Source organism: Candoia aspera, chromosome 2 (genome assembly GCF_035149785.1).
Source record: "Candoia aspera isolate rCanAsp1 chromosome 2, rCanAsp1.hap2, whole genome shotgun sequence".
In the NCBI taxonomy this organism is placed as follows: Eukaryota; Metazoa; Chordata; class Lepidosauria; order Squamata; family Boidae; genus Candoia; species Candoia aspera.
This window is the reverse complement of record NC_086154.1, coordinates 8,638,844-8,656,437: the sequence shown is the minus strand read 5'-3', so window position 1 is coordinate 8,656,437 and position 17,594 is coordinate 8,638,844. Positions and strand designations below refer to the sequence as shown.

At 48.3% G+C, this 17,594-nt stretch overlaps 1 protein-coding gene across 1 annotated transcript in view; it reads left to right on the top strand.

Annotated features, from left to right (window-relative positions):
- LOC134492055 (zinc finger protein 585A-like) overlaps positions 1 to 16,074 on the top strand; it is a 36,546-nt gene extending 20,472 nt beyond the window's left edge. Inside the window, exons 8-11 of the mRNA XM_063296173.1 lie at positions 5,073 to 7,280; positions 10,703 to 10,755; positions 11,075 to 11,137; positions 15,776 to 16,074. Coding sequence (XP_063152243.1) covers positions 5,073 to 7,280; positions 10,703 to 10,755; positions 11,075 to 11,119 — 2,306 coding nt within the window. The 3' untranslated portion in view covers positions 11,120 to 11,137; positions 15,776 to 16,074. The remainder of the gene's footprint in view (positions 1 to 5,072; positions 7,281 to 10,702; positions 10,756 to 11,074; positions 11,138 to 15,775) is intronic.
- The last annotated feature ends 1,520 nt before the right edge of the window (positions 16,075 to 17,594 follow it).

Below are 17,594 nucleotides of genomic sequence, written 5' to 3'. Positions count from 1 at the left end.
AGAGGTCCTCTCTTCCTTTTGTCCACCCCTCTGATCAGCTTCTTCCACCCCCATCTCAGCACACACACCCCGGCGCTGCTGGGGCCCCCTCTCCTGCCCTGCCTTTTTCAAGGCCAGAAAGCAACTCTCCATCGGTTTTTGGTTGGCACGTGTGCATTTCAGCTTTTCTCTGAATTAAACTGGCAATAATTGGGGGGCGCAGGCTGATTGATTTTGGCTTCTGGCGCCAAGCTGGTCCTCTAACCTTTGCTCAGGAGCCTGGCAAAACCAGGGCTATGCCAGCTTGTGGGGGAAAGCGCAGAGAAGCATCTCTGATTGAATTTGGCTTGTGGCTCAAGGAGCGTCCGTGAGATTCAGCCCCCTGCCTAAAACCTCAACAGCACAAAAAAGTGCATGGGGCAGAGTCTGGCTGGCGCAAGTAGGGTAGAGGACAGTCTGTTGATGTGCATAACGAAAGAATAATCCCCATGGAGTATCTTGGCTTAGAACAAAATAAAACAGGAGAAACCTACAGCTTGTGGTTAGGACTAGCGGAAAATGAGAGCGGCAAATTGCTATAACAGAGTCAATGAGTTTAAGTCTGTTTTGTGAGGAAGACGCACTGAATGCAAGATCAACTAGAACAGCCAGTTTATGGGGATAAAATTCTCTCCATGAAAGCATAAGAGTTGGCATTTCCCTGGTGGTAGGTCTCCGCCCAACATCTAATTCTTACTGGATTGTCAGAAAAAGCGATCTGTTTTTGGCCACTAATCAGGGTGGGCAGCCTGAAACTCTGGGGTTGCTTGAAGCCCCCCTCCTCATCATTTAGGCTACCTCTAATCATAACAGGCCCCAAAATAGTTGGCACGGTTTTCTGGGTGCCAAAAGTTGCCCAGCCAATTCCAAGTCTCAAAGTAGACTTTTGCCAAAAAAAAAAATACTGTGCAGTACTGACAAAAGGTAGGCATAAACCATCTGCACTAGTCCCAGGTCACATCTTTGTGAATCAAACTACAGCATCTCCTACATCGGTTTCAAGGGAGTAATTATTAACAGGATCAAGAATATTGTTCAGTGAAGCATCTCCTCTAGGACCTGCGCTCTGTAACTAAACGCAGGGCGCTCCCTTTAGGGTGTTCGGCGTAGGAGAAGTTTCTCCCAAGAGGTCTTTAGTAACGGGGATCAGTCAGATCCTTCATTGAAGCAAATTGTTTATTGCGGTTACCAGAGGCAGACAAAGTGGAAGCCTTAAAGAGGCAAGGATGCAACCTTTCTGTATAAAGTTCGTAAAATTAAAAGAGACACGTGATTGGATGCAGCAGCAAAATGTTTTATTGAAAATAGCACACCATGTGCTTAGTGGCACTGTAACAACGGGGGCACTACAAAGACCATGGTTGGTTGGATGAGACAAAGGCCATGTTCTTTGAACAAGAGTTATTGCTGATGTGTGGCTTTGCTACTGTTACCTCTAAGCCCCTTGCTTCCAGGCACTTCCTCTGTCTCCTGGTGTTTCAATTGCCGTTCATCGAAATGTTTTTCCGGTTGTGCTGACAGTTTATTTTCTCTGGGAAAGTGGATTTGAGGCGGGAGTACCTGCTTGTCTAACTCCCATTTTTTTCTACTACATAGAAAAATAACCAGTAACTTACCCATCTATTTTAGCAGCTCCAAATTGGGAGCCTTGATAGAATCTTGACAAAAATTAGAACAACTTTGTGTACACAGTTTCAGTTCCAACAGCCACAGTATGTCTGATCTGTCAGCTGTTGCCAACTGGAGCAATGAATTTGCAGAGGGAAGGAAAAGATTTCTGATCTGTATATATAGTGACACCAGGGCCTCCATTTTGAGGAATATTGTAGATATTATAGATATAGAGCCAGTTTGGTCTAGTGGTGAAGGCACTGGGCTAGAAACCAGGAGGCTGTGAGTTCTAGTCCCACTCCAGGCCTGAAAGCTGGCTGGGTGACCTTGGGCCAGTCCCTATATCTCAGCCCAAGAGCCAATCAGGCGTAGTAGGAGAGTTCTAGTCCCGCCTGAGGCATGAAAGCCGCCTGGGTGACCTTCGGCCAGTCACTCCCTCTCAGCCCAACCCACCTCACAGGGTGGTTGTTGTGGGGAAAATAGGAGGAGGAAGGAGGATTAGGTATGTTCGCCACCTTGCAGTATTTATAAAAATAAAAGCAGGATAAAAATTAAATAAATAAACATTTCCTATAATCTACAGTAAATGCCACTCTTTGGAGTATTTCATCCACAGTTTTATAAGTGCTGTATTGACTATTTATCTTTTTATTCAGACCGGAACAGCCAAAGAATCAGGAGCCAAACTATGCTTATGTTCCTCTTTTGCTATTTATTTATTTATCAAATTTAATTACCGCCCATCTCCCCCAAAAGAGGGACTCTGGGCAGTTTACAATAAAATCAAACTACGGTCATAAACGTTAAAATCTCATAAAACCAGACACAATTACTATAAAATGCAATAAATAAATATAAAATACAAGAGGGTATAAAATTCAAAGCTAGTGGGAGGGACTCTAGGGTGCGAGCCACCCCCAAGAATGGTTACCCACTTTCCCACCCCAGGCAAGATGGCAGAACCAGGTCTTCAGGGCCTTCCGGAAGGTCAGGAGTGAAGGGGCCTGCCTCATCTCCGGGGACAAGATGTTCCAAAGGGCAGGGGCCACTGCAGAGAAGGCCCATTTCCTGGACCCCGCCAGATGAAATTCTCTTACGGATGGGGTCCATAACATGCCCTCTCTGCATGACCGGGTGGGGTGGGCCGATGTAATGGGAATGAGACGGTACCTCAGGTAACCTGGCCCCATGCCATGTAGGGCTTTAAAGGTGATAACCAACACCTTGAATTGGACCCAGAAGCAAACTGGCACCCGGTGCAGCTTATGTAGCAAAGGTGTTATATGTGCCGACCTAGGGGCATCAAAAATAACCCATGGGGCTGCATTCTGGACCAGCTGAAGCTTCCAGAGATTCTTCAAGGGTAGCCCCCTGTAGAGCGCATTGCAGTAGTCTGTATGGGAGATGACTGTTCGGAGGGCTTCTCGTTCTAGGAACGGGCGTAACCGGTGCACAACACAAAGTTGCGCAAAGGCCCTCCTGGCCATGACTGCCACCTGCTCTTTGAGCAGGAGTCGTGAGTCCAGGAAGACCCCCAGATTACGCACTGAGTCTGTCTGGGGCAGTGCAACCCCATCCAGAACTAAAGATGACAATTTCCTGGAAGACGAGGCACCGTCAATCCACAGCCACTCCATCTTACCAGGGTTCAGCTGAAGCCTGTTGTTCCCCATCCAGACCCCCACAGCCCCCAGGCACCGAGAAAGGGCAGTCACTGCATCACTTACTTCACCCAGGATAGAGATGTATAATTGGGTATCATCAGCATACTGATGATACCTCAACCTGTGGTGACGGATGATCTCACCCAGCGGTTTCATGTAGATGTTGAATAGGAGAGGAGAGAGAACCGAACCCTGCGGCACCCCACAATGGAGGGGTCGAGGGCGGGATCTCTCCCCCCTATCACCACCGACTGGGACCGGCCCTGGAGGAAGGAGGTGAACCAGCGCAGAACTATGCCGCCCACCCCCAGCTCTCTCAGCCGACCCAAAAGGATACCATGGTCGATGGTATCGAAAGCCACTGAGAGGTCAAGGAGAGCAAGGATGGATGCACTCCCTCCATCCAGCTCCCACCAGAGATCATCCATAAGTGCGACCAAGGCTGTTTCCATCCCATATTTATTATTTATGCTAATAAATATACGTTCTTGGTGATTAACTCCAGCCTTCATAGATTTAGAATTAATTTTTTTACAGTCCTGTTGGATACTTTTGGAAATTAATCCTCTCTGTATTCAGTAACAATCCAGCTTGGTTCCAGCGTGTCAGCACCTGATCATTCAAGCATTCACACAATCACAGTCGGGAGGCTGGTTTTCCTTTAACTGTTTTAATGAAGCGTAATGAAGGCAAGCTGCGAATAAAGATTTCCTGCTCAAACCTAACTTAAAACTACATCCCCTTAGTTAGTCCCCTTTCCTATGAAACATGTCACTCCCCCTCCCATCCAGATGGTATCTCAACCTCGTGTCCTTGATGTGCTCCATAGCCATAATAAACCACTTTACACTCCAACTTCACACACCCCTCCCATCTGGCAACCTGGGAGAAGGAAATGATGGGAGATGCTCCGATAAGGGTTTCTGTGAAACCTTTAATCGGGGAATCTGACATAGGGTTTGTCTCCTCTCCCTTCCCATTGTGGTATATTTTTGTACTATCTTTAGTATCCAGTCAATATATTGTTTATTAATAACAATATAAGAAATCTCTGTGGTGGTCTGTGTAAGTAAAGCAGCAGCATTCTCCCCAAGGAGAGAGACTCACCAGGATGCTCATACACAACATACATAAAATTCATCTAAGATGAGCAAAATGTCTTCTGTTCCATGTTGTCTGCTTCTTGTTCTAAAAGGTACTGTGATAATGCTGTTTGTGTAACTGGGGGAACAGAATGGATAAGCCTCTAATTCTAACATTTTTGAATTAAGTATACTTTCTATAGGGATGCGGTGGCGCTGCGGGTTAAACCGCTGAGCTGTCGATCGGAAGGTCGGCGGTTCGAAACCGCGCGGCGGGGTGAGCTCCCGTTGCTCGTCCCAGCTCCTGCACACCAAGCAGTTCGAAAACATGCAAATGTGAGTAGATTAATTGGTACCGCTTCGGCGGGAAGGTAACGGCGTTCCGTGTCGTCATGCTGGCCACATGACCCGGAAGTGTCCTATGGACAATGCCGGCTCTAAGGCTTAGAAACGGAGATGAGCACCGCCCCCTAGAGTCGGACACGACTGGACTTTACGTTAAGGGAAACCTTTACCTTTACCTATACTTTCTCCAATTTGTTTGAAATAGGGGTTCCCAGCTTAGGCTAAAAAGAGATCAAATCTGCTTCCACCCAAGCCTGACCCCTGGAGATTGCTGAAAACTGGGCTTGAAGAATGCTCAGTTCAGCAGATGTTGCCGAGAGTCCCAGTTTTAAGTCTTGTTTTGTTCCAACAGGCCATGATCCATCGCAAGAAAAGGAAGGCCACCCTCGGCTGGAAAAGTCTACCCAGGAAGAAGAAGCAACGTTGGGAAAAGTCGGAGGAGGACCTCTACAGGATGCAACCCTGGAAGAGACATTGGAGGGAGATGATAGGACGGCGGGTGCCCAGGGGCCTCTCCAAGGGAGGAAACCGAAAGAGAATCCGTACAAATGCATGCAATGTGGGGAAAGTTTCCACAAGTGGTCCCAGTTGATAATACACGAGAGGGGTCACAGCAGAGAGAAACTGTACAGCTGTCCCCAGTGCGACCAGAGTTTTTCCTCCCGTCACGCTCTTCTCAGCCACGAGGCCAGCCACGCGAGCGAGAAACCCTATCAGTGCTCAGACTGTGGGAAAAGCTTCCGCGAGAAAGCGTACCTCCTTCAACACAAGAGAATCCACACTGGGGAGAGGCCCTTCGCTTGCTCCGAATGCGGGAAAAGCTTCTTCCGCAAGGGGTCCCTTATTCTGCACGAGAGAATCCACACAGGGGAGAAGCTGTACAGGTGCCCAGACTGCGGGAAGAGCTTCAACCGTAAGCCGCACCTCGCCGTGCACAGGAGGATCCACACGGGGGAAAAGCCGTACGAGTGCTCAGATTGCGGGAAGAACTTCACCGTGAAATCGGCTCTTAATGTCCACATGAGAACTCATTCGGAAGAGAAGCCGTACCAGTGCTCCGACTGTGGGAAAAGTTTCCGCGAGAAAGGGACTCTCAACATCCACAAACAGAGCCACACAGCGGAGAAACCTTACCAGTGTGCCGAATGTGGGAAGTGCTTCAGTTACACAGCATCGTTTAGGAGACATAAGAAAACCCACACGGTTGGATCGGCTCTCAAATCCTACGAGTGCCCTGAATGCGGGAAGAGCTTCGGCCGCAAGGATTACTTGATCACGCACCGGAGAATCCACACAGGCGAGAAGCCTTACATGTGCTCGGTGTGTGGGAAGAGCTTCAATCATGGAGCAACCCTTGTTACACATAAGAGGACCCATACGGGGGAGAAGCCTTACGAGTGCTCTGAATGCGAAAAAAGCTTCAAACAGATTTCTGGCCTTATTACGCACCGGAGGACCCACACGGGCGAGAAACCCTATGAATGTTCTGACTGTGGGAAACGCTTCATTCTGAAAGCGTACCTTGATGTCCACAAGAGAATTCATACAGGGGAGCGGCCGTATCAGTGCTCCCATTGCGGGAAGGGGTTTTCCTGCTCCTCCTACCTTTTAAGGCACGAGAAAACCCACACAGGGGAACGGTCCCACACTTGCTCTGACTGCGGCCAAAGCTTCTACTGGAAACGTTCCCTGATCATGCACATGAGGAAACATACAGGGGAGCAGAATCTACATGAGTGCAAAATCTGTGGCAAAGGCTTCAATTGGACGTCAGCTCTGAATATACACATGAGGACCCATACCGGGGAGAAACCCTACATGTGCTCCGAGTGTGGGAAGACTTTCAGCGGGAAATGGATCCTCATCCAACACAAGAGAATCCATACGGGCGAGAGACCCTACAAGTGTCCCGAGTGCGGGAAGAGCTTCCACGCAAAGTCGTCACTCTTTGCCCACAAACGGACCCACACGGGGGAGAAGCCACACGAATGTGCTGAGTGTGGGAAAAGCTATAGCGTGAAGGCCAACTTTGTGGCACATATGAGGACTCACACGGGGGAGAAGCCCTACGAGTGCTCTGAGTGCGGGAAAAGCTTCTACAAGAAAGACCGTCTCATGACGCACAAGAGGACCCACACGGGGGAAAAGCCGTACCAGTGCTCCGAGTGCGGGAAAGGGTTCAACTGGAAGGTGGGCCTGATCAACCACACGAGAATCCACACCGGCGAGAAGCCCTACCCGTGTGCCGAGTGTGGGAAGTGCTTCCATAAAAAAGACCACCTGGCTCGACATGAGATCATCCACACGGGAGAGAAGCCATATGCCTGCTTTGACTGTGGGAAAAGCTTTAATCAGAAAGTCGCCCTGATTGTGCACAAGCGGACTCACACTGGAGAGAAACCCTATAAGTGCCCTGAGTGTGGGAAGAGCTTCAGCTGGAAGAAGTCGCTCCTCACCCACCGGGCAGCTCACACGGGGCAGAAGCCCTACCAGTGCTCTGAGTGCACGGAAAGCTTCAGTCAACGCTCTCTTCTTGTGGAGCACGAAAGGACCCATGCAGGTGAGGCACTACGGGAAACGTGGTTGAACAGGAAGAGTCTTCTCCTTTCTAGGGGAGAGAGGAAGTTGTTCTTGAGGAAGCACGTGCGCTTTCAGGGAACCTTGAGATCAGTTCCTGGTGCTCCAGTTGGCAGGTTTTCTAGGAGCACCAGGGCTGGTGGCAACCGAGCCTCATGCTTGCTCAAAGAACTGCCAGGGCTGGTGTCCTCAGCCTGGACGGACCTCAGGCGGCCAAATCTGGCTGCTGCTGAAAATTCCCCCAAAGCCCTAGCGTTGTGCTGGGGCACGGTGGGAAATTAGGACGGTAGCCTCAAGCGTCCAACCTGTTCAGATCCACCAACAGCAGGACAGCACGGCTTCCTTGACCGGAATCCCCTTCCAATACGGAGGGGAAAACAGATTGGGAAAGATTTCTGCCTTGAGATCCTGAAGGCACCAAGTCACACTTGGCTGAGGAGGTCTGAGGCTGTAGAAAAAAGTATTTACAACATAATTTTTTAAAAGTACTTAAAAGCGGTCGATGAGATGGAAAGAGTTTGAGAGAGAGAATAAAGGGGGAGAGTCTGGGAGTGCAGTGTGGTTTGAAGACAGTTTAATGGAGCTCACTAGAAGGGCTGTTCCTATGCCATTTTCCCCTCCCCTGTACAAAAAGCTATTTTGGGCTCCTATCTTACCCCAAAGGCACAGGGTGTCATGCGCTGCCTACTACTGAGTAAAACACAGACACTAATTCAGGGAAGATCAGGTTCTGGTTTATTTCAGCATAGTGCATAGCTGGAAAAAGCTGAGAGTGAAGGGAGCGCGCCGGTACGGGGTTTAAATAGCCCGCGCCGGTCAGCGCCCCCCCCACCTTGGGTTGTGTCATCCCCCCAAGTCCTGTATGCTTCGTTGCCGGTAGGTGAGGGGTCGCGGGGCCCCTGCTGGTGCCCCGGGCTTTGCTCGTAATCGGTTTCCTCCTCGGGCCGGTGATTGCTGTCAGCTGGGCGATATCCATTGCGCTCCTGCTGACAGCTCCAGGTGTGCCTCGTGATCCGCCCAGTCTTTGTCGCTCTTTCTTCCCCCTTTGTGTTCTCTTGACTGGATTTTCCGGCCGGGGTCGTTCCCTTCTCCTCGGGGTCTGTGTCTGTTGTTGTGCGTCGCTTTGCTTATCTTTTAATCCCTGCTCTTGTTTCTGTGGTATTGTTATGTGTGCCGTTGTGCTGATGCATTCAGCTCAACGGTGCTCATGACACAGGGGCTATAGGAAAGGAAGGGGGATGACCCAAGTTTCATTTCTAAAGGGTCTGCTAGCCATAGTAAAAGAAAATCAGTTGTCCTTAAAGAACGGAATTGCCTTTTTTTTTTTTTTTTAATTTTCTATCCTGCCTTTTTTTTTTAATAAATACCTCAAGGCGGCAAACATACCTCGTACTCCTTCTTCCTCCTCTTTTCCCCACAACAGCAACCCTGTGAGGTGGGTTGGGCTGAGAGAGAGGGACCGGCCCAAGGTCACCCAGCAGCAGTGGGTGCAAAAGACCCCCATTTAAATTCCTGCAATTCCTCATTTTAAAGGAGATGGAATTGGCAATTGACACCTCTTGCCTTCCCCAAAACACACACAAATGGAAAGATAAAAAAGCTTAGTTTTACAGCCTTCTCTCTAAGGGTATTAGCTGTCCACAGCAGGGCCCAGCCTGCTTTCACACATTTATAAATGGGCTCAGTACTATAAAATACAGTATAACAGGGGCCTGTTTATTTATTTATTTAATTTTCTATCCTGCCTTTATTATTTTCATAAACAACTCAAGGTGGGGAATATAACCTAATACTCCTTCCTCCTCCTCTTGTCCCCACAACAACCCTGTGAGGTGGGTTGGGCTGAGAGAGAGGGACTGGCCCAAGGACACCCAGCCAGCCTTCGTGCCTAAGGCAGGACTAGAACTCTCATACCACACCTGATTGGCTCTTGGGCTAAGAGAGAGGGACTGGCCCAAAGTCACCCGGCTGGTTTTCATGCCTGAGGCGGGACTAGAACTCTCGTATCACACCTGATTGGCTCTTGGGCTGAGAGAGAGGGACTGGCCCAAAGTCACCCGGCTGGTCTTTGTGCCTAAGGCAGGACTAGAACTCACAGCCTCCTGGTTTCTAGCCTGTTGCCTTCACCACTAGGCCACCCATTTGGCAGAGCAGGATCAGAACCATTTCCCATCACAGTTTCTGTGTTGGTGCTGGCCGTTGAGAAGGGGGCTTTGCTTCCCGGGCAAGTAGCAATTGCTACAGACACCGGAGGGATTGTGGAAACGAGGATGGGGGTATCTTTTGTCTTCTCCCAGCCTGCTCGCTGAGTGGAATTTATCATCACTCCTGGCCTCACAGTACACAATCAGACACAAGGCTGAATTTAACAGCTGTTTTATTAAACAACATCAAAGCTATGCAGATGCTTTGTGAATCAGTCTGATTCTCCTTTGAGAGCCCTTGAATCTAAGCAGCGATTCATAGAATTTAATTCTGTGCTGTGCAAAGAAGTATTTTCTGTTTCCTTTTTTAAAAAAATTACTATTCTATCAGCCTCATCCAGTTGACCCCAACTTCTAGGGTATCATGAGCAGAAGAGGAACTTGTTCATTTAAAAGATTTAGATGACTGCCCATCTTATACATCCTAGCTTTGCGTGGCTCACGACAACTTACAAAAATAACAAAATGCCAAAAATAAATCTACTTTGCATGAGAGGAGCCCTAACATTCCTATCCAAAATATACATGAGCTGGATTTGCTGGTCCTTGGCCAGAATAAAGCTTCTCTCTTTGGGGGAAGACCCAGGTCTTCACAGCCTTCCAGTTCTCTGGGGAGGCTGTTCCATAGGGCAGGCACCGCTGTGAAGAAGGCCCACCTCCCAGGTCCCACCAGATGACGTTGTCTAAAAGAGGACAAGTGGAGCCCACCCACCCTCTCTGATCTGGTGGGATGGGCAGATATCCTCAGGGGGAGGGGGTCCCACAAATAACGTGGCCCCGTGCCACGCACAACTTCTCTCCATCTGCATTTCCCATAGCCATGCATGATGGTCTGTGGGAATGACCTTGGGAGACAGGAGGGAGAATCACAGACTGGACCACCAGCGTATGAAAGACGTCTCAGCCCAGAGAAGCTGGGTGGGCATGGGAAACGTTTCAGAAGGGACCCGCCCTACTTTTCCAGAAAATAAAAGGAGAGGAGGGGAGAAAGGCTTTCAGCCCTACAAGATTCTGTTAATGGAACCTCACAATAAAGATAGAGCTGGTACTCCTGGTTGTGCTTGTCTGGACTGCCTCGCAGGGCCAACACCATGTGCAACAGCCACCTCTTCCAATCCCTCCCCTCGCTCCCACATTTTCACCGACTCAGAAGGCCTTTAAGCTTTGAACATCCCACTGAATTAACTTTCTTCATTCTCAGATTTTGTTGCCGTCCCTCCTGAACTCTCCATGGAAGAAATCACCACCGCTGTGGTAAGGAAAACAATCCTCTCCCCCCAAACCCTCCCAGCCACCTCAGGAATAGATCGGTGAAAATTGGTCAACCGCGTAGCATTCTATGGCTACTCAGAGACATTGGGTGGGCTTCAGCAGTTGCGTGCTGCTGTGCCAAAGCAACTTACGCTGAAATTGAGACTCATTTTGAGACCCAAAGCTGGTCAGACAAGACACTTAACGTGTTGTGTGTCTCCAGCCCCACTTGCATGAGGTTGGAGGGGTTCTGCAGCCGCGGGTTTCCCGATACAGGTTGTTTTTTTTAACCAGAGATTTGTATTTTCTGGCTCCCCTCCAGATGAGCCTGGACTGCAATACAATTATTTTGACCACCGCTGTATAGCACAAGATCATCGGAAAGGTAAGCAAAGTCGAGGAAAACAAGGGTGGGATGGGACAATTAGTGTTCTGGACTAGGAAGGGAATTTAATTAATTAATTGATTGATTTCTATTACCACCCATCTCCCCCCAAAGAGGGGGACTCTAATAATTGGGGACTCTCTATAATTGGTTTCTGCACTGGTGCGGGGCAGTGTTACTCGTACCCTTTCCTTTTCCTTCATTGATTTGTGTATCCCTGGGATCTGCTGGGACCTCGGTGGTTGAGGATGAGGACACAGCTCGCAACTACAACGATGGGGGATCTCCGCCTCTTTGGCATCTGCCTAAAACTTGGAAAGTGATTCCCCCCCCCCCAAGCTTCTGTTCTGTTTTAGCATGCTTTGTTGAGCAGAAAGGGATGTGTTACAAAAATTCCAGCAACTGAACTGTTTCTCAGGCAACCCAAATGTGACAAAGCACGTTTCGGCCAAGAGGTCTTAATTTCCATTCTAACTGCTTTCCTGTGATCTGAAGAGGTGGCAGAGCGGTTCACTGATAATGGAGGAGTTTGCAGCTGGTGACTTATATAACAGCCTCCTGAACCTTTGTTAGGCTGGGCATAGGAACCAACTCCCAACAGAGAGTTATTCTGTCTAAATGCCATCCAGGCTCTTGGATGAAATTCTAAGAATTGGTTCCTGTAATGATTGCCTAAACCCAAATACTCAGTCTCACAAGCTCGGGCTTAAAGATAACTGATTTATTAAAGGAATAGTATGCAAATACAGAGAAAGCTGAGAATGAGCAAAAGCGCGCCAAATACAAACTAAATACCCTCGCTTCAAACCCAATCCCGCCCCTCGCCCCACCATAGCAACCACCCCCTCCCAGGTGTTGGCAACCATCACACATCGGCCTGGGAAAGTAACCTTGAAGACATGTCATAACCCAAACATACATTCCTGCAGAACAGCAAGGAGATTACAGCCTGGCACGGCTGAAATTCCCCTCCCCGCAAATGACAGACACGGAACAGGAGAGTGACATGTGAAACGTTACGATGTATTCAAACCATTGGAACGATGAACATGACATATCGCCCCCCTTAAAGAAACTAAACTAAGCAGCAAGTTCATGCGGCTAGGCAGAATAAAGACGGGCTAAGTGATTTTACAGTGTGGGACACGCATCAGCACCTATACATAGGAAGACACGCATCAAAGAATCCACATGTGAAACGCTCCCATTCATCTCTACACAAGATCTAAGCATTGGCATGAAAATTTTCACGATGCAGATATTAGCATTGAACATTGCGATCATGACAAAACGCAAGGAACAGGTTACAGTGGTTAAACAGCATATAAATGCAAAAGGCTAAACAGCATGAGAATGCTAAAGCAAACCACAGAGCCCCGCCCCTCCACTCAGTCCGGAGGGACATGCTTCCAGCAAACAAAGCCCTGAAACCCACCCCTATCTCGCCCGAAATCCAGGATTTCTCGCTGATCGCCAGCCTCGCTCGGTGGGTCCACCTCCTCCGCCCTCAGTGCAATGAATGCGTCGCCTTCTTCCTCAGGCCCCAAGGCGGGCTGTCTCACCTCAGCCTCTCCGCTGCATCCCGCCCGACCGCCGCCGCTCTCCACGCAGCCCAGGCCCCTCGAGGCCGCACCCTTCTTGGCGCTGACACAGGCAGGAACGATGGCTCTCTCCTGCCGCGCTTGCATCCCGTGGAGCAGCGCCACCTCCAGCCACAGGAAGTTCCTCATCCAGTCCCGCTGCGCCTCCGAGCGCTCGCACCGCAGCTCGGCTTCGGTCAGCAGGAACACCCACCACTCCAACGAAAATGCCGATGTGCCGCCCTCCTTCGCCGGAACCATGCAGCCACGCCGCGTCCCAGCCTGGGCCATCAAGGATGCCAGCCACTCCGGGGACCACACCGGGGCGCCGCTCTCCACCTCCAAACCCATCCCCGACTCCGGAACATCGCTACCGGCCACCGCGCTGAGGTCGCTCCCCCGCGACTCTGCCCGTTGCGGCCTGACCCGCCGATCAGCGAATTCCACCTCCGGAAACGTGGGGTATTGGGGTCTCCAGGTGGCATGAGCTAGCCCCGACCGAGCTTCCGCCACGCCGTCCCCGCTGGAGCGCTGTTGCGCCCCGATTCGTCCATCCATTGTTAAAGTCATCGCTAGCTCTCCCCTTCACCAAAGGCTTGGATGGGGGCTAGCGGAAAATTTCATATTCATTCTCAGCTTTATGTAATGATTGCCTAAACCCAAATACTCAGTCTCACAAGCTCGGGCTTAAAGATAACTGATTTATTAAAGGAATAGTATGCAAATACAGAGAAAGCTGAGAATGAGCAAAAGCGCGCCAAATACAAACTAAATACCCTCGCTTCAAACCCAATCCCGCCCCTCGCCCCACCATAGCAACCACCCCCTCCCAGGTGTTGGCAACCATCACACATCGGCCTGGGAAAGTAACCTTGAAGACATGTCATAACCCAAACATACATTCCTGCAGAACAGCAAGGAGATTACAGCCTGGCACGGCTGAAATTCCCCTCCCCGCAAATGACAGACACGGAACAGGAGAGTGACATGTGAAACGTTACGATGTATTCAAACCATTGGAACGATGAACATGACAGTTCCTTTTAATGTTTTTTCCCCCTCAGAAAATATTCTGGCGTTGGTTTATTTCTTGTGAAAAACTCTAAAGGGGTTTGGGGACCCAGGAGAGACTGAGGTGTACAACTGCCTTCTGCATCAGGCACGGAGTAGGTTTTGTTCCATCTTTTCTCGGGTGGAGGCTCAGATGCTTCCTGTAACCCGTTGTTTTCTCAGCCTTAGCAACTTAAGGGGTGTGGCCGTGCTGGCTAGGGAATTCTGGGAGTTGAAGTCCACCCATCTTAAAGTTGCCGAGGTTGAGAAGCGCTGACTCTAACCCATAGAAGTGAATGGTGCATCTCGATGTGAATGCACCTGGGTTCAATCCTTTGGTCGTCCCAGGAATAAGCCGTATTGGAAGGGAGGGCTGAGTTCATACAACAGGCTTACCTCTGAACGTGGGCCAGCAAGACGCAATGGCTGATTTGCGTACGATAGGGTTCCCGTAGTGTGCGGAACCCAAAACTGCCTCCCCACGTTTTGACCCAGCCTAGCAAGGTGTGCGGACCCAGCTCATATTCCGGAGGCAGCCAGTGTGGGGTAGAATTGATAATGTATTGGATTACAACTGCAGAGACTTGAATTCAAAACTTGAACCCCACATGAATTTTACAGGGAAATTGGGGGCCATTCTCCTGCTCTCTGCCTCCAAAATATTATCATCCTTTTAGCAATCCGATTGTTGTATAAAGAATGCTGAAGACGTGTTTGTTTTTCTCTGACATCAGTTGATACAGCAGCAAAGTCTCCTTCAAATCAAGTTTGGCTCTTGGTGAATTCAGAAAGGGGCCTGTGCACCTTGGCAATAAACCTTGGCAATAAATCCAGAGAGTTTTGCCACTGCTGATTTTGTTTACTTTGCGGTTTTAGCCTAGAAACCAAGAGGGTTCTGTTAGTCTCTCATCCAACTCGTTAGTTCCAGAAAACAGATCTCTTTTTGCCATTCTTCCTTGTGCACGTTTACAGGTGGTCCTTATTTAACGACCACTTGTTCAGCAACCTTTTGAGCTTGCAGTGGTGCTGAGCAAGACGTACTTATGACCAGTCCTCAAAGTTCCAGCCGTTGCGGTACCCCCTGCGGTCGCGTGATCGCGGTCTGGGTGCTCGGCAACCAACCCAGACTTCCTACTGTCGCAGTGTCCCACGGTCACGTGATCATGATTTGCAAACTTCTCTGCTGGCTTCCCACAAGCAGAGTTAATGGGGAAGCCAGCAGGAAGTCGGAAGTGACATGAGGTCCTCGCTTAGTGACCCGTGGTGATTTGCTTAACAGCGGTAACCAAGGTTTGCTGTTGTTAAGCGGTGAAGTTAAGTGATGTTGCACTTTACAACTGCATTGCTTAGCGATGGAAATTCTGGTCCCAATTACCGTTGTTAAGCGAGGACTACCTGTAATTTGAAACAACTTCTGGTAGCCTCTTCTCGGGGGCAATCCTACTAAACAGCGAAGCAGAATCCAGTGCCTCTTCCATTGTTACCAGTGCTTTGGAATATCCTGTCCTCTGATGTTCATTCATGTCAGGCCCCAGTTTCAGAGTGGTTCAGGCATCTTTTAGAAACTCGTCTTTTTACACTGGCCTGCCCTGAACTTCGAAGGCATTGTTTTAATATTTTCTAAAGTTTGTTTTGGAAAGACCTTACACTCTGGTAAACCCCTTTAGGGGGCTTATCTTCAGTGAAGAACCAACATCTTGACATTTCAGATCACAAGCAGAGTCTCCACACTGCCCCCAGTACAGTATCACCGTGTCAGTCTGGCTTCGCCCGGTGCCTCAGGCATCGGGTGGGGCTCCGAGTCTCGGGGTCCTCAGCTGAGAGGCCCTGGAGCCACAGTTTTGATCGATCTAGATTGTGCTAAATTGGGGAAAGAGCAGATGTTCATCTCACCCATAGGAATGATGCTTGCAACTAATTGTTTTGGTAAGATGGAAGGTCTAGATAGAATTCTCTATAGAGCAGATCTTTAAAATCCTTCAGTGGTCTTATTTTGATTCTTTTTAAGGATCCTGGACTCCAGCCCACTTGCTAAACCAAACAAAACTCATCCCTATGCTCCTCGGAGAGCTTTTCCCTCAAGCTTGTCAAGAACTCTGTGAAACTCATCCTCTTCCTCCCGAGGACATCAAGGCGACTGCAGTTCCTCTGAAATCAATTCCTCTCTTCCTGTTTTTCAGTACAAGCCCTTACTGGATGTGGTGTGTATATCCCTTAACATTATCATGCTGACTCCTCCTCTTTGCTTGCGTTCTCTGAACAATACAGATCTAAATTAAATTCTGTAAAATAAAGTGACCATATTGAGTCGTGCACTTTTCTTGCAATGGTTTTCCCCCTTATCGTCGAAGACTGCGGTATTAGATACCTAGGTTCACATAGCACACTTAATGGTGATGGATTCGACCCATTTTCTGGATAAGGAGAATACACTGAATGATGAACTAAGCGGGCTCAGTTCGCACAACATGCTAAACGTAAAGGGAAAAAAGCAAAGGAAAAGCTAGCCAACTTTACAGGAGTGTTGGGGGGTAGGGCGAAATGGAAGTAAAAATGGTGGCTTCAACCACATCACACACCCCTCTCTAAAAATGTATTCTTAGTTATTGTTATACTTTCAAGGAAAAAAAGGAAAAGAAGTAATGCTGATACAAATACACAATTAAAAGAGAAAAAAAGAAAACAAAGTATGGCTGGATAACCAACAAATCTCAACTCATTGTCAGATCTAAAGTATCATACAGTTAATTTAGTCTAATCATTAACAGCTTAAGACATTTTGACTCAGAAGACATTTCATACCCAACTTGTGATCATTTTCTGTTAACTGTAAAAATACGTGGTGAGCGCAATTGAAATCAGCAAAAGAAAAGGTGTAAATAATAAATCATACATTGCAAGAAGACACTAATGTGAAGACTATATATATTGCACTAAAATATAAACTGTAGAACCCAAATTGTATGTCAGTGGCTGGAGAGTTCTGGGAATTGAACCCTACACAACTGAAAGTCGTCGAGATTGAGAAACGCTGCTCTAAAATTCGCAACACTGCAGCTGTGTGGCTGCTTCTCAGCATCCTTACACTCCTGCATGGATTTTCTGGGTATTTTCCAAGAGTCAGGGCTGGTAAAATGGCATGAAATCCCATCTTCTGCTCGCAAGGTCTTTATCCCATATGCATCTTTTTATGGGCTGTAAGGTAAGTTTGACTGAAACTCTTCACACAAGCTGTACACTTGGCTATTCACCTGTGTGGGTTCGTCAGCGGGAGATGAGGTAACCCTGATCATTGAAGCTTTCCCCACACTCGGAGCATCGAAACAGCTTTCCTCCCATGGAGTTCTCTGGTGTGGAACAAGGGACACTCTCTGACTGAAGCATTTCCCACAGAGCATCTGTCTGGTTTTCCTCTTGTGTGGATCTTCCCATGCCGCGGGCAGGCAGAGCGATGTGAGAACCATATATATTTATATTTATAGTTACATATATATATATTTATATATATATTTTATATATATATATATATATATATATATATATATATATGTATTTCAAATTTCCATCACTGCCCATCTCCCCCGAGCGATGTGAGAACCATATATATTTATATTAATATTAATATTTATAGTTACATATATATATATTTTATATATATATATTTATATATATATATATATATATATATATATTTCAAATTTCCATCACTGCCCATCTCCCCCGAGGAGGGGACTCTGGGCGGTTTTTACTGATTTTCCACAAGCGGAAGACATAAACGGCTTTTCTCCAACATAGGCTAGGTTTTCTCATGCCCAACAAGGTGCCAC